General features: G+C 35.2%; 1 protein-coding gene across 1 annotated transcript; it reads left to right on the forward strand.

Moving 5' to 3' along the window:
* Positions 1-1,386: 1,386 nt before the first annotated feature.
* LOC123555686 (uncharacterized) lies at positions 1,387-25,801 on the forward strand. The gene is made up of 5 exons (XM_045346277.2): positions 1,387-1,461; positions 12,912-13,041; positions 14,971-15,630; positions 17,879-18,064; positions 18,938-25,801. Exons 2-5 carry the CDS (start codon positions 12,981-12,983, stop codon positions 19,153-19,155), a joined length of 1,125 nt encoding a protein of 374 aa, XP_045202212.2. The 5' UTR covers positions 1,387-1,461; positions 12,912-12,980; the 3' UTR covers positions 19,156-25,801.
* Positions 25,802-26,049: the final 248 nt, after the last annotated feature.

Here is a 26,049-nt window from a genome sequence, read left to right on the forward strand (position 1 = left end):
TGCTTGATATCTTGCCGACTTTAAATAAACCTTATCTTATCTATATAGTCGTTCTGCATGATGGAATGCTGAATGACATCTCATGCCCGTGTTGATAATTGGGTTTTCATGAGGCGTGAATCTTTATTGCTAACGAAGACTAATTAATTCTCTGTCTATTTTATATAGGAGTGTTAGCCTCGCGTCACGTCTGCGATCCTGCAGTGAACGCCACTGTAGATGTTCTAACATGTCACCAACACTAGATCGAGATCTGTTGCCATGCCTATTTGTTACGTATATCTTGCAGCACGCTTTTGGACCCTTTCAAATCTGTTAATATCTTTGATCAAATATGGATCCCATACTGTGCTTGCCTATTCAACAGATGGTCCAATATATTACCACCTAGAACCTACTGGTGAATAATCGGTTTACTTTTACGATTAACAGAGATAACATTACACTTTCCATTTGGATTTCCAGATTGCTAACTTGTCTCTGGAGCAATGACATCTATCTTCTTCCCAGCTTGTCTAAATCCGACTGTAGAGTATTAGCATCAGCTGGTGATGCCTTTGAATGGAAATAGCAAAGAACAAAAAAAAGAGATCTGTCATGTCCAAATAAAAAGTGGACTTTTTGGAATACTGTTTGATATGGAAAAGGTCACCTCATGGATAAACGAACGTTTTAGGGAGTCATACACGGTTACTTAACTTACTTTGTAGCGTGTTGATAAAATCAATAGCGGAGCGGAAGGTCTTTTCACCCCAAGACACCCAAAGACGCCCCAAAACACCAAAAGACACCTAGAATATTAATTTATTTGTATCATTTATTAAAAATATATATCTTAAAGACATGCTAATACAGACTGTAACAGTTAAGATAACCTTAGAGTAGATTTTTTCAAGGAAATACATCTAAGAACATCAGCTGAAATGAACTTGTTATTAATGTGAAAGGGAGGTAAAGCCAACATTACTATGTTAATTACATATTTATTTATTTCCCTTGGATATAGTCATTCTGCAGATCCCGGACACCCTTACAGTAAAACATTTTTATTTTTTACTCAAATTTACAAACATATTTTAAAAACACAAATAACTTCTGAATGAAAGGGAAATAACTGGATCTCCTTTAGACTTTATCATAGTTAAGCTTTTTGGATTATTCCCCTTGAATTATTTTTTTTTCTAAAGTTACCTTTTTTGTGATTCAGAAAAAAAGAAAACTATCACCTAAAACATTAAAATATGTTATTATTTTGACATTTTGATACTAAACAATAGGATAATTACTATTTTTAGGTGTCTTGGGGTGTCTTTGGGTGTTTTGGGTGTCTTGGGGTGAAAAGACCCTCCCATAGCGGAGTATGACCTCTATAGTCATAAGATATATTTTACACGTAGCACCGGGTGATAAAAATCGATGAATTATTTTTAAAACTAATTTACAACAAAAAATGAGTTCATGGTAATGCTGAATTAATAATCTTTTACACACGTTACGTAATCTAATCATATGAACAATTTGGTCTAGGACAGCGTTGCATTGATTACGTAATTCTTTAAATTTTCAGTTTTCGCGACAAGATTTTTCTGAAAAAACAAGAAGCCATAATTTTGACATATTGGTTATGAATTATATACATCTAGTATTACATATATTTGAGTATAAGCATAACTTATTTCCTTTTATATGTACTGTTGTACTGAAGTATGCCTCTTTGGGTAGTGGGTACCTCTAGAATCTGATTATTATGTAAGGAAGTGGCTATTCGTATGGTCCAGAAAGAATAGCCTCGCAGGCTATTCGTACGTCTCTCCCATACAAAGAGTGAAAAGCCCGCAGGAGGTTATTCCTACGGCTGTTTTGTGTTACACATTGTACTGAGTTCATTTGACTGATATAATTTCACCCAATTTCTTTATACTTTTCTATAGAGTTTACGTTAATCATGTTAATTGTTTCACAAAGCGATGGTAAATAAAATTTACCTGGTAAGGAAATCCAGATAAGACAAAAACTGAAAATGATTTCAGCTTAGGGGTGCGTACTGGTATTGATTTTTGGTCTGCAAATTCTAAGTGTACTAAACAAATTAAGAATACATTGTAAATTTATCTCTATCATTAGCAAGCTGCCACCAAAAAGTAAAGTCTGGTCAGAGTCTCAGACTTCGAAAAAAAACTATTGGAGGTGCAGACTGCAGAGCGAGTTTTCTCCACCTCTGGAGATCTATACACTGTCTCAGAAAGGTGGATGCAAATGCATTAGACTGCATGATTTTCCTAAAACAATGCATCCAAGTCATGCGATTTTGTTTGCAGAATAGACCAACCTTAACAGTTATTAATCAATACTAGTAATAAAGTTCATATATTGCCCTACTATATGGTGTTCTGCTCTATTATTATTCCTTTAGAACATATCGTATGATATATCGAATATTGATCATTTTGTATCTATACAAACAGGGATTTCCCTTGGCTTTTCTGGATGGGGGTCCCCTGACTCCCACACTTGTCAATATGGGAGTCCTGGGTGACTTTTGGGGGGTCCCCAATTATATTTAATTAGATTTTCATGAATTGTATAGCAAATATCTATTAACCTAAATGATACAATATTATATTTATAAGTTGACCTGTATTCATTTTTATTCATCCTACTGGTAAACCTGATAATTACCTTTTTAATTTTTTTATGATACATTTCTGCTAATTTTTCCAAGCTGTAGTAGCCATTTACTAGATTTTGTAATTGAGTGTTTTGATAAAACTTATGATACTATGACTGTGGTCTGTCTGCAGCAGCAATTTTGTTCAATCTGCAGTACATAACGTTATTTCAGTAGCAAAGCCATACAAAATTATCTGTCCACTGAGTGACTCACTCGTGTAAAAACTTTCTTTCTTTCAAGTTTCTCTTGGTATTAGTTTCAACTCTATCAGACTGCCTAGGCTAATATTATTTGGATCGTTCCCTGCCTTAATATTTACGTCTGTGGAAAATTTATTTCCAAAAAATAAAGAAAGAAGCGGTAGCCCAGGGACTGCGTTTTAGGCGAAGTTGAGCGAAAACTTCGCTTTAAAATATTTCACTTCGCCCTTCCCGCCCAGAAAAGCGAAGTTCAAGTCGCCCTAAAATTGGATGAAAGTAAAACATAATCGGCAATAAAGTGCGCCGATATTATACATCTCGGTTATGTAAAGTCTGTAAACACAATACGCAATACACAGGATGTCACCGGGAGGCACGCGCGGCGAAACGTGTCCATGACAACAAAAGATGATCACTCGATTTCAGATTGACGCCGCATGATAAGCTGCTAATTGTTTGCATTTAATGTGATTGCAGTAAACGATAATTAAAGAATGAAAGAGTTATAATTAAAGCTGACCGACATCTGAGATCAGAGAGCCCGAAAACTTCGTAAAACGGCGATAATTAACTTCCGAATTACAAACCTAATTACGTGTCAGTCGGCGCGTGGAGTGATTGACATCTGTCAGTAGCTAATTAACATACGACGCTCCGCCTACTGTGTGGCGGCGAACAATTGAAATTCACCGAGATTTTGATTCACAATGCAGAACTTCGAACTCGAGACGCATTTCGCGAATCGAGCCGACGCACGGTGCACTTTTTTTGTGCGGGTCAACTACGAGTTTTTCTTGATTTTCGCGGGTCAAGACACGGAACCTCGGGTCAACCGAACGCCCTCGGTACTTGTCTTACCCAGTTATTCTTGTTTTTAGATAAAAATCGTTTCGAAATTTTTATTGCCATCACAGTGTAGACTACCCGTTACTCCCGTTTATTTTTCAATTGGAATCTGCTTACTATTCATTTTAATCTGCATTTCTCTTTCATTAAAACAGATATAAGTTAAATATATGGCCCCTGACAAACTATTAAATTTGTTGTTTGATAAAAATAGCAGACAACTCTTTTAGTTAATTCTGAAATGTGTTAAAGGGAGGTAATACATTTAACCAATTTTCAGATTTTTTATGTCAAAATATGTAGTTTTAAAAAATATTGCCCCTGATTTTTAAGTATTTTATCTACTGATCAATACAAATAACATTTCATTGTAAGATTGAGAGGTTTTTAAACTCTGTAGTTTGTCAAATTGAAGGAACATAAAAAAATTTAAACTCAGAATGCTCACATACCTGAAAAAGCTGCTCTAGGAAGGAAAAAAGATAATCCAAGAAATATTAAGTACTGATTATATGAGGAAAGATTTGTTGTGTCAAGTTGTTAAACATTTTGCAGTAAAACAGTACAAATATGTACTGTATTGTTGAAACATTGCACAATTTTTATTTAAGTCATAGCAAGATAATACTACAAATGGAACTGAATAAACATTATTATTGTTATTTAATGCATGTAAGCAATGTCCTGTCTCACTTTGCCGAACTTCTCCCAAAATTTCAAAACTTCTCCCTGTTTCCCCAGGAGGGAGAAGTCACTTCTCCCTAAATTTCCAGGCTAAGGTAGTCCCTGGTAGCCATAATTGTGTGTCAGCTAGACGCTTGAAATGTGCAAGCGCAGATGACAGTAACTACCGAAAAGAAGCTTAAATACTGAAATGAACCAAAGTACTGAAAATTGGATCGGCGAAAAAGCGGGTCCAGCGGACGCACGCCAGTTCACAAATGTGAGTCCTTGGCCCAAAATATGAGTCAGGGACGCAGAAAACACGCGTCCGGGTAATCCCTGATACAAATATCGTAATGATCATTTTGACCGATACGCGCCCCTATTTCCGCTACTATAAATTATAATGCATTTTATTACTTCCATTTGTTACATCATAAACAAACAATTTTAATACAAGGAATTTATCGTAGGTGTTAAATACTTTAATCATTGTTAATATTTAACTGAAATTTGTTCAGTAATGACATGCGTTATTAATATTGAAACACTGAAAAAATACTGACCAGGTATTTTCAACTAAACCAGTTAGAGAATTATAGATCTATGTTTTGTGTATATACATGTACGTGCGAATTATTCACAACAGTACAAATCTCTTACCACACTTAATATATTTATTGCCGTTTAATTTAGTTTCATACTTGACGTTTGTCACACATGAGCTTGACATGTTTGCATAAATTCAGACCTTACATTTTATTTGTAACACGATGACAAAATGTGATTACATGTCGTTTCTGAAATTGATTGAAAATATATCAGTTGATTGACTTCAGTACAATGTATTGTAATACATTTGTACAAAACTGTCGTACGAATAACCTCCTGCTGGCTATTTCACTATTCATAAGTGAGAGCCGTACGAATAGCCCGTGAATTTTTTTGAAAAGATACTGGTACAGTTTGAAAGTACATAAAAATTTCATTAAGGCTTACAATTACACTTTGAGAAACAAAAATCAAACGACACCAAATCATAGAAAGAAAGAGTTGTTTAACATGAAAATTAGATAGGCTAAGCATGTGAAACATGTATATTACTTTACGAAACAAGTGTCAGTATACTTATATAAAAGTTGAATTCCGGAAAAGGACTGCCTAAAGGGGCCCCACTTCCAGACTGTCAAACGCCTTTTAAAAACTCAGCATTTTCAAAGAACTGTTACACATGTTCATTTTGATGCATTTGCAATAGCGTGCGATTGGTGAAATTTCGCATAACAAGGTGGAACACTGTTTTCAGCAATTGTTTATCTTTATTTCTTTACAAATAGCATTCATTATCAAAGGGAGACAACTTTTTCCGAATATTTTAAGTACAAATGGCATTCATTTTCAAAGGGAGACAACCTTTTCCTAATATTTTAAGTATCCGTCGAGAAAAAGTTGTCTCCCTTTGAAAATGAATGCCAAAAGGAGAAAATATAAAATTATCAGAAGATTATCAGAGCTCCAGATAAACTGCGTATTTACGCAATTAAAATTGCAGAAAACTCAATTGAATTCATACAGTGTGCGTACTAAAACGCAATTAAAATTCCTAATACCCAATACGTAGAAAACCGCTTGCGTATCGCATTTTCCTTATAACCAGAATGGGATCGAGACTTTAACGCTAGACAACTGACTGGTTATACGTTACTGCAAAAGAGGTTGCAGTTTATCGGAAAAATCACAGGACCATTCAAGCGGCTGATTGGTGTTATTTGGACACTTTCTAAACAATTTTCTTTATGCCGATAAAATGCAAAAGAGGTCAGGAAAAACATTGTTGCAGCACAAACAAATTAGTGGGATATTTTGCTGTTCAAAAATGAAAAAATGACAGTTACTGTGAAATCATTTAAATTCGCTGGCATGAAATTTCGCGCAAACGTGAAAAAGGGCTGTTTCGCACGGGCTTTATTCGCACATTTTCAATTTATAAATGAAAAAATGAATAAAAAATAATAAATAGCGCGGTCTTAAATTCGCGCGTCAGTTCTAGCGCGAAATACGCGAAAATTCGTTCTACGCTAATAAAAATGATTTCACAGTATCTCTTTGTGACGATGTAGATATTTAAAAAGACAGTACTGTTTTAATTAATCACATTTCATTACAATTTTAAATACATTTTTATATTAAACATTGAGGGTGCTATTAATGTACTTTTATGCAGTTAGTCAGTCCTGGTAAATGATATACACCATGTATACTGTAAGCAAAAAATACTCAATTGTTTGTGCAAGATTGGTTAAATACCCAATAGGTTTTAGCAAATACCCAATAACTTCAGAAAAGGCTGGGTAATGATATTATTTTAAACCCAATTCAGATTTTCAATACCCAGTTCACGGGTGGGCTCAGATCAGGGTAGGAATCACTACCATTGCTTTGTTACCAGATCAGATAGAAAATATGATATGTCAAATATGCAGTATTTTAAAAGTTTCATAATGGTGAGTCTTTAAGCTTTCACTGCATATATGATAAGGTATGGTTCTGCCGAAAAGTATGATCACAGAATGACATTATGTTCCTAAAAAGTAGCACTTTGTAGGCATTTTCATGTTGCACTTGAATTTTTCTGTTTATGGAAAGTAATTATTTTAAAATTGAGTGAAGCAACTGATTCAATTTTGCTATTTCCCAATAAAAGAAACATCATAGAATATAACATTTTTTACCGATTTCAAATCCCTCATAAAATGAAGAAGATATTAAGAAATTTGTAAAGGTACACCATCGTTACCAAAAGCTTTATTTTGACCAGTTTGAATTGGGCAGTGTAATTGCTATCAAACATAAGCAAAGGCAATGTATTTTGAGCTGTAAATGAAAATTCAGGTGTCTGCTTATGCAAATATTACACTGGCATCGTTCAAACATTGGGTCACTCAAACATCATACAGCTGAAAAATGCTTATTTTTTTGTATAGTCCGTAGACCAAGTTTTCACAAGGAACAATTACTACAGTTTTCAATACTGTCCAATTAGATTGTTGTTTTCTAGTGCAGAGTGATGGAAATGAAGAGCAGCAGAAATATATTTCAAGTGCATGCAGTCCAGAAAAAATAATGGCCTCTCAAAATTTGTCCGTAGACCGTAGAGTCCGTAGACCTAACATTTAAGAGCTAATAATTTCTAAAATAACGCATTTAAGATTGCTTTTTTTATTGAAAATGTTGGATTTCCAATAATATATTATGTTTTTAATGTATGAACTTGATTGATTAAATAAGATATCAAACTATTAAGCAATTTGCCAGTCTTCAGGCTATTATTTACAAATAATTCATTTCATAAATCAATAAAATGTTAGTGTTTTCCCCAAATATCTTAATTTTGTACTTGTTATAGCACACATAATCAACACAAGTTTAACTAGCAAGGTAGTTTTCAGTATTTAAATAAAGGAACCAGTGTAATAATTGATACTTTAAAAGTCTACGGACTCTACAGGAAACTTTATTTTGCAGTTTAAACAATGAATTATGGCGTTTCTTTGCAGGAAATTCTACCAAAATGAGAACTAGACACAAAACTGACATTTCTGTATATGTATTGGACGGCTTGACACATAAAGTATGTGCTCTTCACCACTGTACCCATGAGTCATGCAACATCAAGTTGTAATAATGAAATGAATGAACTGACATGCAGAAAAGTGCCATTCAAATATTCCATATGAAAATGCAAACACAACCTGCCGTGTCCAACTGTTTAAAAACAGTTTGGTTAATTTTGATTAATCAAACATAAAATTATAATCACTTCCAAATATTATGTATCAACACATCCCGACATGTACAATAGTAGCCCGACGAATTCCCCGGAAACACCACCAGATAAATTCCCTTGCGAAGAATTAATGGCAAGTTAAGGCCTTTACGCGCGCGCAACGCTCCTTGCCTATCCAGCCCGAATCCGAAGAAAACCCCTAAGCAAAACTGTTCACATGTCTTCTTCGAAGTTAATATCTTCCATGAAAAATTGATTATGGAGATTTTTGTACACCATTTATTCATTTTGTGTAAGAACCTAGCTAGATCCTTATTGAAGGAGGCTACCAGTTTAACCGTGCAATCACTTTGAATATCATAGATGATAAGACAAAAGTGTTTGTAGTAATTGTGACGATCATCCAATCTGCCTTCTGTTCCCAAAAATTTTTTCTGTGTGTCATTGGTTACTTGCATTTGTTTCAGATCAAAACGGCTGCTGTTTGCCAGCCAAAAAACATCTTCTGAGTCAACAAGCAATCTATCCATCCTTATATCCATGTGATCATAAGAATGGTACACCTTATTACTAAGAAGTATTCTTGTTATGTCCTTGACCCAATCCATGTCTAATGATAAAATTGATTAAAGTGTTGAATAGGTATTATTAGTCTGTGTAATCAACTAAGATTGATGCACGTTCCGCATATGACGTATTATATTTGAAAGTCGATATATATAGTCCAGGAAAATTATTTCGTATTTCTGGCCGGACAAAGCAGATGTGTCTTGGGAACTCCTGTCATCAATTACTCATAAACTTGGACAACCGGTTGTTAGCAAAAAAAAGTACAAATAGGAGAGTTTTATTCTCATTTGGAAACTGAGGATATTGTAAGGGGGAGACATTGACAGTTATAATGCTCTGTGAAGCGGATTAAGTGCTTATTTTGATAAACGTGACATGTTTGAAGTTTCTTTTCTAACGTGTATAGTTCATAGACTTCCACTTGTGCTGTTAGGTGTTACAGTTTTTGCTGTTTATTACATGACTGTATTCTATTGTTTCTCTGATTGGCTGAAAACGGTTCGAAAAGTAATGAGTACATATCATATCAACTTACCTTGGGTTATAGATAGTACGATGATAAAAATAGATCAAAGTAGGTGCTTGGAAAACTAATATCAACCTGATTTGGTCTAAATGTATTCCTTATTTCTTTATTAAAGATACAATTGTAATAACAAGACTGACTATACATTTATTCATGTAATAAAACAATTATTGACTTTTACATAGGTTGATATCAAGATTTATCAACCCTCGGCTCGGTGAATATAACTCTTTTCGGGTTGATAAATCCCGATATCAACCTATGAAAAAGTCAATAATTGTATAATGTTACCTGTTACCTGTTAAAGAAAACTAGTTTCTAAGTCAGTTTTTCCAGTTCTTTCCAGTTTTTTCCCAGTTTTGACGTTAAAACATATGTGAAAATGATATTTTTTTTACAGTTCATTTACAAAGTTTTGTCTTCGGCTATTGTACTGAAGAAACATGAAAAAATTGGGTACATAAATGAGATATTGTAAATATATTTGCATATTTCAATCATTGTTCAAACTGAACATTGCTTAAATGTTCACAGATTGCCGTTAAGATAGATTAACTTTATTATAATGATTTTGTTCCATTTATGTATAGTCCGTATACCAAGTTAGTTTCACATGTATTTGGTTCAAATAACTGTATAAAATACTACAATAGTTTTTTCTTGTGTGTCAGTTGACAGTTTTCTGTTCTATTGTGCAAAAAACATCATGGTACCCCAGTTATTGCTGCATTTGATAATTTTTGTACACCCATATAGACACAACGTTAATGAAACATAAAACACTTTGTAAACCTTTCCCAAAGGCTGTTTAATATTTTAGTACTAGAAGGCACCTTTTTATAAAATATGATCATTATCCATGCTAAAATTGCATTTCAGTTGAATTCAATTGATATTACTCACTGCAGTATGTGAATATAATAACTGTATGATATATGTAGAGTCCGTAGACTTTTGACTGTTTAAATAACAGCTTCTATTATGAGTATACAGTACTCTTTGACAGGAAAAGGCTGTGTGTATTTTGTTCCATGATTCAAAATACATGTGTCTTTGTATGTTTCTTCATGTCAGCTATGTTATGCAACTTGTACCTGTATTTGCAAGATTCTGTTCAGTTTCATAGAAACAAGAGGACAACTTCCACCTGTCAATCTTTTTACATTAGTCAATATTTGTCAACAAGATTCGTTTTATTAGTTTTGTATTATCATGTTCCAAACTTTTGAGCAGTTTACAGTTCTTAGACAATAAAATTTTCTTCGTTATCAATTTGTTTTTGTTAATGATGTATAGTCCGTAGACTCTTACACCTAGGTGTAATGAAAATGGGCCCAATTCTTTATACATCATGGTATCTTAACGCCGTTTGGAGGAAAAGTCGCCGGAAGTCCATACAATTAAACCCAGTAAAAATTTTAACAATACATTAGACTTTATTTTTTGACACAAGTGCAACATGCTGTCCTACCCTGATCTGAGCCCACCCGTTCAGACAAAAAGTGATGGGTAAATACCCAATTGTACCAAAAGCTTATCTGGAGCTCTGAGATTATTGAATGTTATATTTCTTAAGAAGGCTTTGGAACTTAGTTACTGATAGATTATACATTGTATGTTATGAAAACACGTAAGAGTTTGCTGTTTGTGTTTACACAATTTTTCTATTCAGAATTGAAAAAGGGTTTGTGATGAGGTACATGAGATAAGCTGCCTTGATTATAAAGCTTTATATTTAATGTTTGTTAAGTATGTATTCCTCTGTGGTATATTGGTCAAGACCAAAGGAAAATTTTTATTGCTGCCACAACTCTGCAATTTTATATGCCCGAAATGACATATGATACTATATTATACCCCCAGTGCCCGTCCGTTCGTTAGTAATTTTTTTGTCTGCTCTTTAACTGTTGAACCCCTTGAAGCATTTCAAAGGAACTTTACACAAATGTTCACTAAATCGGGATGGCATGCAGAGCGGATGTTCTAGTGGCTCGCTTCAAGGTCAAGGTCACACTTAGGGCTCAAAGGTCATATGAGTGTGTTTCATATCCGCTCTGTAACTATTGACACCCTTAAAGGATTTCAAAGAAACTTGACACAAATGTTTGCCACATCAAGACAACATGCAGAGCACAAGTTCTAGATGGCTGGCTTCAAGTTCTAGGTCACACTTTGGGGTCAGTAGTCATACTTAAATAAGTGTGTTTCTTGTCTGCTCTGTAACTCTTGAACTGCTTGAAGGATTGTAAAGAAACTTGGCACAAAGGTTCACCATACGAGACGACATGCAGAACGCATGTTCTGGATGTCTCACTTCAAGGTCAAGGTCACACTCAGGGTCAAATGTCATCACTCTGTAACTCTTGAACCCCTTGAAGGATTTCGAAAAAACTTGACACAAAAGTTCATCACATCAAGTTCAACACGATGTGCATAGGGCATGTTCTGAATGGCTAGCTACAAGGTCAAGGTCACACTTAGGGGTCAAATGTCATCACTCTGTAACTTGAACCTAAGGGTGTAACAATACGCTAGTCTCACGATACAATACATATCGGGATACAGATGCAACGATACAGTATGTGTTGTGATACACATTGAGTACCATAAGTAGGCATATAAAAAAATCAGTGTTCCTATACATGGAAAGTAGTTGAAATTTTGCATTAAAGAAACTGTTATAAATGGTACATTTGTTTAGTTAAGCCTTACCCTGCTAAATTTCTAAAATGGACTGGTCCATCATTCAATTTGGACAGTACCATTTATCATTCGAAGGGGTGTTTATTGAAATTTTACTGACTGAATAGCTAACAGTGCAGACCATGATCAGCCTGCCCGGATGTGCAGGCTAATTTTGGTCTGCACTGGTCACAAAGGCAGAATCACTTGCTGCCAGCAGGCTAAAGGTTAATATCTTTTATGAAAGTTTTCGTTTTCATTCAATGATAGTTACTTTTCACTGTATCGTTTCTGCATCGTGAAAGAGGCCTATGATACGATACGCTATCACCAGACTAATGTATTGTGATACAATGAATTTCGATATATTGTTACACCCTTACTTGAACTCCTTAAACACTGTAAAAGGATTTCAAAGAAACTTGACTTGGATGTTCACCAAATTAAGTTCAGCATGATGTGCAGAGAGCATGTTCTGAATGACAAACTACATGGTTAGGATCACACTTAAGGGTCAGTGGTCATACCTTCTGGTGTATATTGCACCACATTGCAGCGCTCTTGTTAACCCTTACCCTGCTAAATTTCTATAATGAACTTGTCCATCTTTCAGTTTGGATGGTACCATTATCTGTTAAAAGGAGTGCTTATCAAAAAATAATACAGATTGAATGACGAACAGTGCAGATCTTGATCAGACTGCACAGATGTGTAGGCTGATCATGATCTGCACTGGTTGCAGTGAGCAACCTTGTCCAGCATGATAAGGGTTAAGATAGATTAGGAGCAAAAACTCATGTTCTAATATTCATAGTTGGACCAAACTTCAGTTTTAAAAAAAAGGATTATTTTTAGTCCAAATCTGGTGACCAGTCACCATTGCCTTTAAAGTATATCAAAACAGTTTGAATTCTCATAGTTCAATTTTTTAATTCTATTTGATATATTTGTAACTTTTTTTTTCAGCATATGTGTTGTACATATGACTAGCCAGGGACAGGGACCAATATGTAGATAAAGTATACACTCTGGACAATGGCGCTGAGTTACCAATTTGATGGAGCTGTTATTATACTGATCTTATTCGTCAGCAGTGGTAATCTTCCTATCTACCTTATCTCATCAGTCAGGGGTGTAACTGTTTTTAAGTTATGTAACCTATTTTTAGTTACTTTTTCAAGCATTTTATAACCTGTATTACTTTTAAAATAATGTTAACTCAGGCAAGTTATTCAATAAAAGTCTTTTGCTGTTCTCACAAAGTGACCTTTAAAGTGAAATTAGTGGCAAACGGTGGTTAATCAAATTCTCTTCTATTCTGATCATGACGTGATAAGAATAATGGGATGTTAAGAGTTTTATAGCTATAACTTTTGTGTAAAACTTTATCAGCCTTGCCTAAAAATTTTTTACTGCATAGCTGGAAAGATGAAAGGTCAAGGATTCAGGAAATAATTGCATTAGTCTCATTCAAAATAAGGAATTGGCACAGGAGGGCTTTGTAATATTTTATGATAACTGAAACAAGTTATAAATGGAAGTATAAGCAATAACTCAAATTGGTTATAAACTGTGATAACTTGAAACAGTTACACCCCTGACTGCTCATCTAGCATGCCCACTTAGCTCAATAGGAAGAACGCAGAGCTACAGATCTCTGGGTTGGGAGTTCGAGCCCTGGGCATGGTGTATGTTCTCCGTGACGATTTGATAAAAGACATTGTGTCTGAAATAATTTGTCCTCCACTTCTGATTCTTGTTGAGAAGTTGACAGTTACTTGCGGAGAACAGATTTATACTGGTACAGAATCCAGGAACACAGGTTAGGTTAACTGCCCGTCGTTACATAACATAAATACTGTTTAAGAACGGCGTTAAACCCAAAACAGACAAAATAATTTACTCACGTATAAGACAAGGTTTTGGGTTCTCATCCAAACTTAGTGTCATTTTTTGTATGGAGCCATAACCTAAGATTTTCAGATTTTCTTCATTTAATGCCCTATGTAAAGTTATACTACATTTTCTACTTGGCTATTTTGTTTTCACAAAACTTAAAGTGAAACTCACCTGCCACAAATATGATATGCAAGAAAAGGCATCAAGTTTTCTAGTATTATATAAATATATATATAAGATTTGTCTGTATTATATATAGATATATGTCTTTGTTTTTTGTTGTTTTTTTTGCAGATAATGAAACTTATTAAAAGATATCCAATGCTAATAGATATTTATTTCAGATGTAGAAAATCGTAATCAGATATATTTTAAATTAACATTACTAATTAATTGAACCGTGTTAACTCAAGCGAAAAGCAGCCTCATGGTGATTGCGACCAGTATGGATCCAGATCAGCATGAACATCCATGCAGTCTGATCAGTATCCATATTGTTCGCTATGAAGTCAGTATAGGTTATATAAGAAGTTCAGAGAACAGTATAGGTTCTGATCAGACTACACAGATGTGCACACTGATCTGGATCCATTCTGGTCGCAATCGCCAAAAGGCTGGTTTTCGCAGGACACAGCTCAATATATAAATTAATTGTAGAGCTTCATTCTTGATTAAATGTCATGCAGTAAGAGGCAGTTGTTAAAAAAACTTCCAGTCTTTTAGTGGTAGCACACGTTTATAAATATTGTGTGAAGCTAAACAAATGTTAGTGTGTACTACTGTAATTATACATATTCTTAAATGAGTCGTGCCATGAGAAAACCAACATAATGGCTTTCTGACCAGCATGGATCCAGACCAGCCTGCATATCCGCAGTCTGGTCAGGATCCATGCTGTTTGCTTTTAAAGCCTATTGCAATTAGAGAAACCGTTAACTAAAAGCATGGATTCTGACCAGACTGCGTGATGGATCCTGACAAGACTGCGCAGATGCGCAGTCTGGTCTTGTCTGGATCCATGCTGGTTGAAAACTTACTATTTTGGTTTTCTCATGACATTGCTCAAATATGGAATTAGGGTTAAATATGCCTTTAACTTTAATGTTTTTGCATTTTTATGATATAGGAGTAATTCTTGCTGAACAAGCACTACCATTGCCCACAGAGAGCAGTGATGGCAAGGAAGTCACGTCAGAACCTACTCCGACAGTGAAGTCAAACATATCTGAACCTAAACATTCACCTGACGATTCTACTACACAGTCAACCAAACCTGACAGTCAAGAAGAAGCCAGCACTGCTACAGAACCAAGCAAGAATGACCCTGATACTGTCACACAAAATCCATCTGTCCAACAGAATTCCAGTAAAGCCTCTACACAAAAGGAAGCCATAGACACTACACAAAATCCAAATCTGCACAAAGACATAACGGAAAGCAAATCTGAAACCACAGACAACAAAATTCCACAATCAAATTCAAATGACACAGGCAATAAAAGTGGTGAGACTCCATCACAAGTAGATACAACAACCTCTGATACAAAGCAGGATAAGAAAAATAAGACAAACACAGGGTCTGATGTAACAACCCAGTTTATGCCCGTGACCTTTGACACTAGATGGATGGACACTTTTATTCACACACATCATTTTGAGGGTCAATATACGTTCAATGGTGTGAGATACTTGTTTGATTTTGTTATACGATACAAGCATCCGAGTGATCCGAGGACCTTGGTTACTAATTTCTACGATGCTGATGGAGCTGTTCTAGAGTTCAATGGTATATATATAAACATTCAAATTTTGTTAAGTATTGCATTAAGTGTTGGCTGTATAGTACTTTAGGTATTTACCATGCTGTCTTAAACTATATGAACAGAAACAATATTTTCAAGAAATGTTCTGTCCCAAATGTTAGGTATGAGAAAAATAACTATTTTTGCAAATTTTCACAAAGTTATGCCCCTTTTTGATTTAGAATTTTTGAGTTAGTTTTATTAAGTTTTTTCTGGCAGAGTTCTAATTCAGAGTCGAGCACTGAGAAAAGTCGTGGTCTTACAGACAGTTTTGCTTAATAACCAGTAAAGTCAAGGCCACTATCAGGTCAAGGTCAGTGTTCTTAAAATACAAAATGTTTGAAAAAAAATCATTGTCATGAAATTTCCACATCTTCCATTTCTTAGCTCGACTATTCAGAAAATAGTAGAGCTGTTGGACTCACCTATGCGTCGGCGTCCCGATTTGGTTAAGTTTTTGTATGTAAGCTGGTATCTCAGTAACCACTTATGGGAATGGATTGAAACTTCACACATGTTCACTGTGATAAACTGACTTAGATTGCACAGGTTCCATAACTCTATTTTGTTTTACAAAATTATGCCCCTTTTTCGACTTAAGAAATTTTTGGTTAAGGTTTTGTATGTAAGCTGTTATATCAGTACCCACTTAGGAGAATGGATTGTTGTCTGTGGTTTCACACACTTGTTCACTGTCATGATCTGACATGCACTGTGCAGCAGGTCCCATGTCTCTACTTTGATTTTTTTCAAAATTATGCCCCTTTTTCGACTTAGCAGGTTTTGGTTAAGTTTTTGTATGTAAGCTGGTATCTCAGTATCCACTAATGGGAATGGATTGAAACTTCACACACTTGTCCACTGTCATGAGCTGTGCAGGTTCCATAAACCTGTTTCCCATTTTTAGATCACCTGAGCACGAAGTGCTCAAAGGTGAGCTTTTGTGATCGCCCTGTGTCCGTCGTCGTCGTCAACAATTTGACTGTTAACACTAGAGGTCACAAATTTGAGCCAATCTTAATGAAACTTGGTCAGAATGTTACCCTCAGTCAAATCTTGGACGAGTTCAGTATTGGGTCATCTGGGGTCAAAAACTAGGTCACCAAGTCAAATCAAAGGAAAAGCTTGTTAACACTCTAGAGGTCACATTTTTGGCCCAATCTTAATGAAACTTGGTCAAAATGTAACCCTCAATAAATTCTTGGACAAGTTCGATATTGGGTCATCTGGGGTCAAAAACTAGGTCACCAGGTCAAATCAAAGGAAAAGCTTGTTAACACTCTAGAGGTCACATTTTTGGCCCAATCTTAATGAGACTTGGTCAAAATGTAACCCTCAATAAAATCTTGGACGAGTTCGATATTGGGTCATCTGGGTGAAAAACTAGGTCACCGGGTCAAATCAAAGGAAAAGCTTGTTAACACACTAGAGGCCACATTTATGACTGTATCTCCATGAAACTTAGTCAGAATGTTAATCTTGATGATCTTTAGGTTAGATTGGAACCTGGATCATCTCAGATCAAAAACTAGGTCACCAGGTCAAATCAAAGGTAAAGCTTGTTAACACTGTAGAGGCCACATTTATGACTGTATCTTCATGAAACTTGGCCAGAATGGTAATCTTGATGATCTCAAGATCCAATTTGAATCTGGGTCATGTAGGATCAAAAACTAGGTCACCAGGCCAAATCAAAGGAAAAGCTAGTTTACACTGTAGAGGCCACATTTATGACCATATCTTAATGTAACTTGGTCAGAATGTTAATCTTGATGATCTTTAGGTCAAGTTCAAATCTAGGTCAGGGGGGTCAAAAACTAGGTCACTAGGTCAAATCAAAGGAAAAGCTTGTTAACACTGTTGAGGCCACATTTGTGACTGTATCTTCATGAAGCTTGGTCAGAATGGTAGTCTTGATGATCTCATGGTCCAGTTTGAATCTGGATCATGTCAGGTCAAAAACTAGGTCAAATTAAAAGAAAAGCTAGTTTACACTTTAGAGACCACATTTATGACCATATCTTAATAAAACTTGGTCAGAATGTTAATCATGATGATGTTTAGGTCAATAGGTCAGGTGAGCATTACAGGGCCTTCATGGCCCTCTTGTTACAAAATTATTCCCCTTTTTCGACTTTTGTATTCATTTAATTGACAAGGCTGTTGAATAGTCGAGTGTTGCTGTCCTACGACAGCTCTTGTTCAGTTGTGACAATTTTCTGTGTATTAAAGGTACATCAGCTGATGGTCATGTGATAGTATTTACATTGTCAAAGATCTACACGCCAGGTGTGAGGTTTCCTCTACAGGAGCCATTGGAGGTTACAGGGTCTTTTCCAAGGACTGACCAACCATACTTCACAGGAAATTTCACCAAACCCATCAATTCTTCATTTTCATGGTTCCACATGAATAAAGGTATGTCTGCATTTTGTTAATTTGTCATATACCTGTGTAGTGATAAGTCTCAACAGACTATTTCCACAGTTAAATGTTTGCTGTGTTTTTGCAAGTGGGTCTGATGCTGATATCTTTATTCTACAGTCAGACCTTTTCTAAAGACCACCTCCAAATAATGGCTTTTTCTATAAAACCTGCATTTAAAGGCCAGTATTTTCTCTTCCTGTTAAACCATAAATAAGTTTACCTTTGTTTTAATACCACTTGTTAGCAAAAACCACTGCTATCCTTTTCCAAGGATGATTTTCCTGATGGATTGGCTGTATTTTCTAGCATTGATTGCACTGCAAATTTGAAGCTTATTCAAATTGATGCAAATTCCAATGTATGTTGATGCTAATTGTTATATGTTACAGAGGCTTGATGCTTATTGCAGTGTATTGCTGGCAGTTAATGCTAATTCCTAATAATTGGAGGGAACTGATGCAAATTCCAATGTATTGCAAAACAAATATGTCATATAACCATTAACTTCTTTACATTGCTGTCTTACATCTCCCGAGTGCGGGAGGTCGTGGGTTCGATTCCCGGCCGCGTCATACCAAAGACGTAAAAAAATGGTACTAGCAGCTTCCTCGCTTGGCGCTCAGCATTAAGGGGATAGTGCTAGGACTGGTCAGCCCGGTGTCAGTATAATGTGACTGGGTGGGGTATCATGTCACGTGTCTACGGCGTGATATTCCAGTGAGGCAGCACTATAAAGTTGGGCATTGTGCTCACTGCTACAAGTAGACACCGTCGTTTATATGACTGAAAAATTGTTGAAAAAGACGTTAAACCCGAACACACACACACACAAGTCTTACATTTCCGGTTTTGTGTATGTGACAGGGCTTGGTGCAATAGAGACTGGTGAGACAGCTGGTACGAGGACAGCCATAGTTATCATCATACCTACCAGTATAGCATTTCTAGGTATCTGCGGGACAGTTGCAATTATTTGTTGGGCGTCAAAGAAAGGATACCTGCGGGGGCGTCACAAGTCCTACAGACTCTTCACCGATGCACAAGTTTCATATGAATCAGAAGCAGAAACAATTCATATCTAATTACACTGATGTACGTGTTTTAGTTGAATCTAAAGCAGAAAGAATTCATATCTAATTTCAAGTTGATAATTTCACCATTCTATATGTACAGTAAAACATCATTTGCTCAAGCATTGATTGGCACATGCACAAGGGCTGATGTAAGCAATGAATGTTGGTCCCCGGCCACATCCTGTACATTGTTCAAGATCCCAAATATTCTTGAGCATTTTATTTATCCTCGTGCGTCTTTGAGCAGACTATGTTTTACTATATGTCTATTGTCAGCTTAAAAAAAGACACAGACAAAAGTAATTTCTCATATATTTATACAGAGTTTATATTTTAATTTTCTTTTAAAAAAAAAGAGAAATTTGAAAGTTGTATTTTGAACATGTAAAAAGGTTGTGACAATGTTTTAAGTTTGAAAAGAATCCGAGATTAAAGAATGCCAGACAATCAGAAAAATGGTGGGTTGTTCTATATCCGATATGGAATGACTTGGCTAATACTTGAATTTGTATATTTCTGCAATGCTGAAGTGATCTATATATAAACTGGCATTTGTCATTTTTGAAATATTTTTTACTGAAATGTCTCATTCACATTTCAGTTTGATATGAGACTTTACATGACAAAACTTAAAAAAAAAAAAATTTTTATAAAAAGTTAAGAAAAGACTTTACATAATGAAAATTACAGATTAAATGACATGTTTAAAAAATTCTGGGACCAATTAATAAAACGCTATTTGCTTGTAAAATAGGACCAATATTAATAGTCAGATTGTGTTATTCTCCTACAGTTGGACTTACTTTATCTGTAACAGGATTTTTATGCAAACTGTGGCTTTAATCCACTTACATGTAATCTGTAACAGGGTTTTTACTAGGCAAATTTTGGCATAAATTCACTTTATTTTGTAACAAGGTTTTTAGTCAAAATGGGGCTTTTATCGACCTAATCTGTTGCAGGGTTTTAAGGCATTTATGCAAAATGGGGCTTTTATCCACTTTATCTGTTACAAGGTTTTAGGCAAATTGTAGTTTTTATCCACCTAATCTGTTACAGGCGTTTTAGACAAATTGCGGTTTTTATCCACCTTACCTGTTACAGGGTTTTTTGGCAAATTGTTGTTTTTATCCACCTTAGTTAATATCTGTTACAGGCTTTTTAGACAAATTGCAGTTTTTATCCATCTGATCTGTTACAGGGTTTTTAGGCAAATTGCGGTTTTTAGCTCGACTATTCGAAGAATAAGTAGAGCTGTCCTACTCACCACGGCGTCAGCGTCGGCGTCAGTGTCCGCGTCGGCGTCGGCGTCACACCTTGGTTAAGTTTTTCGTACCAGTCCACATTTTAACAAAGTCTTTTGAGATAAAGCTTTGAAACTTTCAACACTTGTTTACCATCATCATGGCCAGTTATAGGCAAGAGCACATAACTCCATCAATGATTTTGGCTGAATTATGGCCCCTTTTGACTTAGAAATCATGGTTAAGTTTTTCGTACCAGTTCATATTTTGACAAAGTCTTTTAAGATAAAGCTTTGAAACTTTCAACACTTGTTTACCATCATCATGGCCAGTTATAGGCAAGAGTACATAACTCCATCAGGGATTTTGGCTGAATTATGGCCCCTTTTGACTTAGAAATCATGGTTAAGTTTTTCGTACCAGTTCATATTTTGACAAAGTCTTTTAAGATAAAGCTTTGAAACTTTCAACACTTGTTTACCATCATCATGGCCAGTTATAGGCAAGAGCACATAACTCATTCAATGATTTTGGCTGAATTATGGCCCCTTTTGACTTAGAATTCATGGTTAAGTTTTTCGTACCAGTTCATATTTTGACAAAGTCTTTTAAGATAAAGCTTTGAAACTTTCAACACTTGTTTACCATCACCATGGCCAGTTATAGGCAAGAGTACATAACTCCATCAGGGATTTTGGCTGAATTATGGCCCCTTTTGACTTAGAAATCTTGGTTAATATTTCGTACCAGTTCATATTTTGACAAAGTCTTTTCAGACAAAGCTTTGAAACTTTCAACACCTGTTTACCATCACCATGTCCAGTTATAGGCAAGAGTACATAACTCCATCAAGGATTTTGGCTGAATTATAGCCCCTTTTGACTTAGAAATCTTTGTTAAGTTTTTCGTACCAGTTCATATTTTTATAAAGTGTTTGACATATGGCTTTGAAACTTTTATCACTTGTTTAGTATAATAGTCTCTATCTGTAGGAAATAACTCTGTCGTCTATTTTGGCTGAATTATTGTCCTTTTTGGACTTTGAAATTGCCTCATATATTGTCATTTAGTGCAAAACTTATCGAAATCAAAGTAATACAGGAACATTGTTTGTCTAATCTATTTATTTCTTTAGTCTGAATATCCGTGGAAATATTTTGACCCCATTCTTCAATCAATTCTTCGAATAGTCGAGTGCGCTGTCATCAGACAGTTTTTATCCATCTGATCTGTTACAGGGTTTTTAGACAAATTGCGGTTTTTATCCATCTGATCTGTTACAGGGTTTTTAGGCAAATTGTGGTTTTTATCCACCTTACCTGTTACAGGTTTTTTTTTGGCAAATTGTTGTTTTTATCCACCTTAGTTAATATCTGTTACAGGCTTTTTAGACAAATTGCGGTTTTTATCCATCTGATCTGTTACAGGGTTTTTAGGCAAATTGCGGTTTTTATCCATCTGATCTGTTACAGGGTTTTTAGACAAATTGCGGTTTTTATCCATCTGATCTGTTACAGGGTTTTTAGACAAATTGCGGTTTTTATCCATCTGATCTGTTACAGGGTTTTTAGGCAAATTGTGGTTTTTATCCACCTGATCTGTTTCAGTGCTTTTAGACAAATTGTGTCGTTTATTATGGGGCTGATACCTTAAGAATGCCAAATTTTATGGCCAAAAAATCTATTTTTAGCTTGACTTTTGGAAGAAAATGTAGAGCTGTTGCAATCGCCCAATCGTCTGCGTCAGCTTGGTGTTGGCATCGCAGTTGGTTAAAGTTTTTGATTAAGTCAAATATCATTGTTACTATCAGAGTTGTTGACTTGAAACTTAAAATATTATTTTCTATCGTAGTCTACATCAAGAGAAACAGTCCCCATAACTCAAAATTGAATTTTGACAAATTTGTGCCCCTTTTTAACTTAGAATTTTTTGTTGAAAGTTTATGATGAAGTCAAATATCTCGATTACTATCAAAGCTTTTGACTTGAAGCTTTAAATGGTTATTTACTATGATCAAAGTCTACACCAGGAGAAACAATCTATGTAACTCTGCTTTGAAATTTGACAAAGTTATGCACCTTTTTTGCTTAGAATTTTTGGTTTTCTCATGGCGCAGTTCATATAATATCAATATCAAGCTGTCTTATATTTAAAGAGAAATTAAAGAAAAAAGCCTTGTTAAGAAAGAGGTAGGTCTAATAGTAGGCCTTGATTTGTTGTATTTATATATTTAGGAAATGTTGTGCAAGGAAAAGTATGGTTGTTTGAAGGAAAATAGCCTAGAGCAGCATCTAAAAGTTTGTCCTCTTACTTACTGTAAGGGGAGAGCACTCTAGAAAGTTTGGTCAGAATTAATCAAAGTAGTAGGAGTTGGCTGTTCTTGACAAATCTATTGACTTTTTCTATAAACAAAGTTGTATAGAGTTTAATTGTTGTTTATAAGGATTTTTGATGGTAAAGGTTTTTTTTATACTTTAACATATATTGCGCGAATATGTAAGAAAATGTAATAACTGATCAGAGTCATTGCGGCGTTTACGGTATGTATGTTTGAACTGAAACAAATGCAACATGTAGATTTTGATTAGCAATTTCTGAAATCCTTAGGTGGTAATATTACACGCTTTCCTTATAAAAAGGGGTAAAATTATTAAATGCCATAGTGTGCAATCATTGATATTGTGGTCGATTAATTTTCGTGGATTTTGTGGTAAGTTGCGTCAGTCCTCGAAAGTTTGTCCCAATGATCTAAACAAAATTTCCAATTATTGTATCTCTAAAATTTGAAATGCATGAATTGATGCACCGCAAAACGGCAAATTTTGCTGAAACCACGAAATTTCATGCCCATGAAATTAAAGGATTTAAGAGTATTTGCATGGGAATTTCATGGTTTAACAACACGAGCACTTTTGAAGCACACTGTTCATTTTGTTTAAACAATGATGGAAATTGCCCCAAAAAAGTATTTCAGTAATTTTACATTTTTTACATTTTTTAGAATATGAACATGAAATACAGACTCTCAAAATTTGCAGGAAATACAATGGAATCATTTACATTCATGGGAGACTAAATTTCTTGGTTTTCGTGATTGGTCAAAACTCATTGGACATATTGAATCCCCATATCTCCAAAAGGGGAAAAAGGTAAAATCTATAAATTTATATTTCCATGAAATAATGGTTTCTTGCCAAAAGCACAAAATTTCATGTCCACAAATTTTAATGATTTTACTGTAGAAGACTCTGTATGGTGTACATGAAAAAATATAATTTCTGTTAGAAATGTTGTAGTGAATTTTGTAACTTGAATATTACTCTGTGATTGTCAGACATCTGAGTGTTAACTTCTGACCACAAACTCTGTACATGTTATTCTTTTACTGTAATTTATTGATTTTGCAAAGAATATTTTAAGTGTCATGTTTCTTGATGAAAATTTACAAAAGATTTTTTTAGTCTTTCTATTGCAATAATACCAACTACAGAAAGTATTTCTGAATAAATGGGCCACACCATGTGAAAACCAACATAGTGCATTTGTGACCAGCATGGATCCAGACAAGCCCGCGCGTCCGCAAAATCTAGTCAGGATCCATACTAATAAATAATGGTTTATCTAATCGCAATAGGGTTCAAAAGTATACAGTATGGATCCAGACAGATGTATGCGCAGGCTGGTCTGGATCCATGCTGGGTGCAAATGCACTACGATGGTTGTCTCATGGTGCGGCTCATTTCATAAAATTAATCTTAAATCTGGAGGTATGCAGCTGTAAGCATTGAACTCTATACATAACAATATATACCCAGTACTTTTCATTTAGATGAAAGCCCTTTGAGGAGTTGTGTAAACATTTTAGTAATAAATATAGAAATTTTGTGTTAAATTACCAAAAATAATCTTCTGTTAGTATTGTTATGTATTTATAGATACAATTCTTGTGTTATGGTGTTCATTCGTAGTTATGCTGTAGTTCAAACTATTTTTGACCCCGCCACCCCACCCTCTCCAAAGTGTTGAAAACACAGGAGACATATGGTGTTTTTTTGTCTGCCATTCTGTCTGTCTCCCTTTCTTTTGTACTAGTACACATCTTCTACAATTATTTTCATCCTATTCAAATGAAACATGGTATGCATTCACTTTTGCAAGTGCATTTTTTAAAAATATTTTGTCTAATTTTTACTTCATTTAAAATGTTAATTGTCGAGTTCAAAAGGGACATCTGATGAAATTTATAATAGTCATGGAAAGTATTTAGGGACCTCGCTGGTGAACTTTAATTTTGGAAATTTATACCTCAGACTGTGAAGACTTTTTATGCTGGAACTCTGATAATTTGAGAACAATCATCCGCTCAGACTTGCAATTTATGGCGTAATGGTTAAGGTGCCAGCTTTAGCTATGGAAGGTTGAATGTATGAAGGCCATTGAATGGTTCATGTGTGATCAGCTGATACGGCTGCTAGCTGGTTAAATAACAGTTAATAATTTCCTTCCTTTCTGATGCCTATACAGGATTTTGGATGTAAATTTGAGCCGCGCCATGAGAAAACCAACATAGTGGCTTTGCGACCAGCATGGATCCAGACCAGCCTGTGCATCCGCGCATTTGAAAGCAAACAGCATAGATCCTGACCAGACTGCACAGATGCGCAGGCTGGTCTAGATCCATGCTGGTCGAAAACCACTATGTTGGTTTTCTCATGGCGTGGCTCATTTGTTGAAGGCAGAGATGTCACATAAGATGAATGGCTGGACCTTTCAAAAGATATAAAACTATAATCAATAAAAATTCAGAAACATCAATATATAAAATGGTCCTGTTTTACTTGACATGTCTCAGAGATATAAAATGGTCCTTTTTGACTCGACACATCTCACATACATGTATTTTAAAATATACCATGTTTTAGTATATGTTGCACATAGTAATTTTTATACCAAAGTAAAAAATCAGTTTATTAATTGCCATATTAATGCCATCTAAACGTCTGTGCAATACAATAGTTTTACCTATATGTTAAAAAATATTTTTATTATGCCAGTGTTTTTATGCCCCCAGCATCTACTGATGCGGGAGGCATATAGTAATTGTCCTGTTCGTCCGTCCGTTCGTTTGTCTGTCCGTTCTTCCGTACAAGGTTAACCAAATGGGACCGTTTCGTCTAGCATCAATACCCCTAACTAGAATGACTTGATACTAATGCAGATGTAACCTGTTACCATTCCTCATCTTCAGACATCACCTGACCTCAGTTTGACCTTGACCTTGAATTTGACCTCGTTTTGGACTTAGATTGCTTTGTATCGACAAGGATACCACCGGGGGGCATCAAGCGTTTATTGAATGCAGCTACTTATTTTTTGTTAAGATTTCAGTTAATACAATATATCATATGTCAGCATTGTATATTTACTTATTTGTGTCATTTTATCTCATCTGAACTTAGTTCAGGGTTAACTATTAGTATAGGTGGATGGTCTAGCGTCAATCGTTATGTGTCCTGACATAACACTTAAACTTAAACATTTTTCCTCTGAAACTACTTGGCAGAATTACTTGGTTTATATCATCCTGGCATGAACAGCCTTCAAGCTTGTTCAAGTGGTTCAACTTGGCCCCTTTTAGGGGCTGCTTCAGTTGATAATG

The sequence above is a fragment of the Mercenaria mercenaria genome, chromosome 7, assembly GCF_021730395.1.
Source record: "Mercenaria mercenaria strain notata chromosome 7, MADL_Memer_1, whole genome shotgun sequence".
Taxonomy (NCBI): Eukaryota; Metazoa; Mollusca; class Bivalvia; order Venerida; family Veneridae; genus Mercenaria; species Mercenaria mercenaria.

Excerpts from the sequence above, each read along its gene's own strand:
- LOC123555686 (XM_045346277.2), top strand. The coding sequence starts at position 12,981 with ATGGCGCTGAGTTACCAATTTGATGGAGCTGTTATTATACTGATCTTA. Across the intron at positions 13,042-14,970 it reads GATCTTATTCGTCAGCAGTG|GAGTAATTCTTGCTGAACAA; the intron begins GTAATCTTCCTA and ends TTTATGATATAG. Across the intron at positions 15,631-17,878 it reads AGCTGTTCTAGAGTTCAATG|GTACATCAGCTGATGGTCAT; the intron begins GTATATATATAA and ends TGTGTATTAAAG.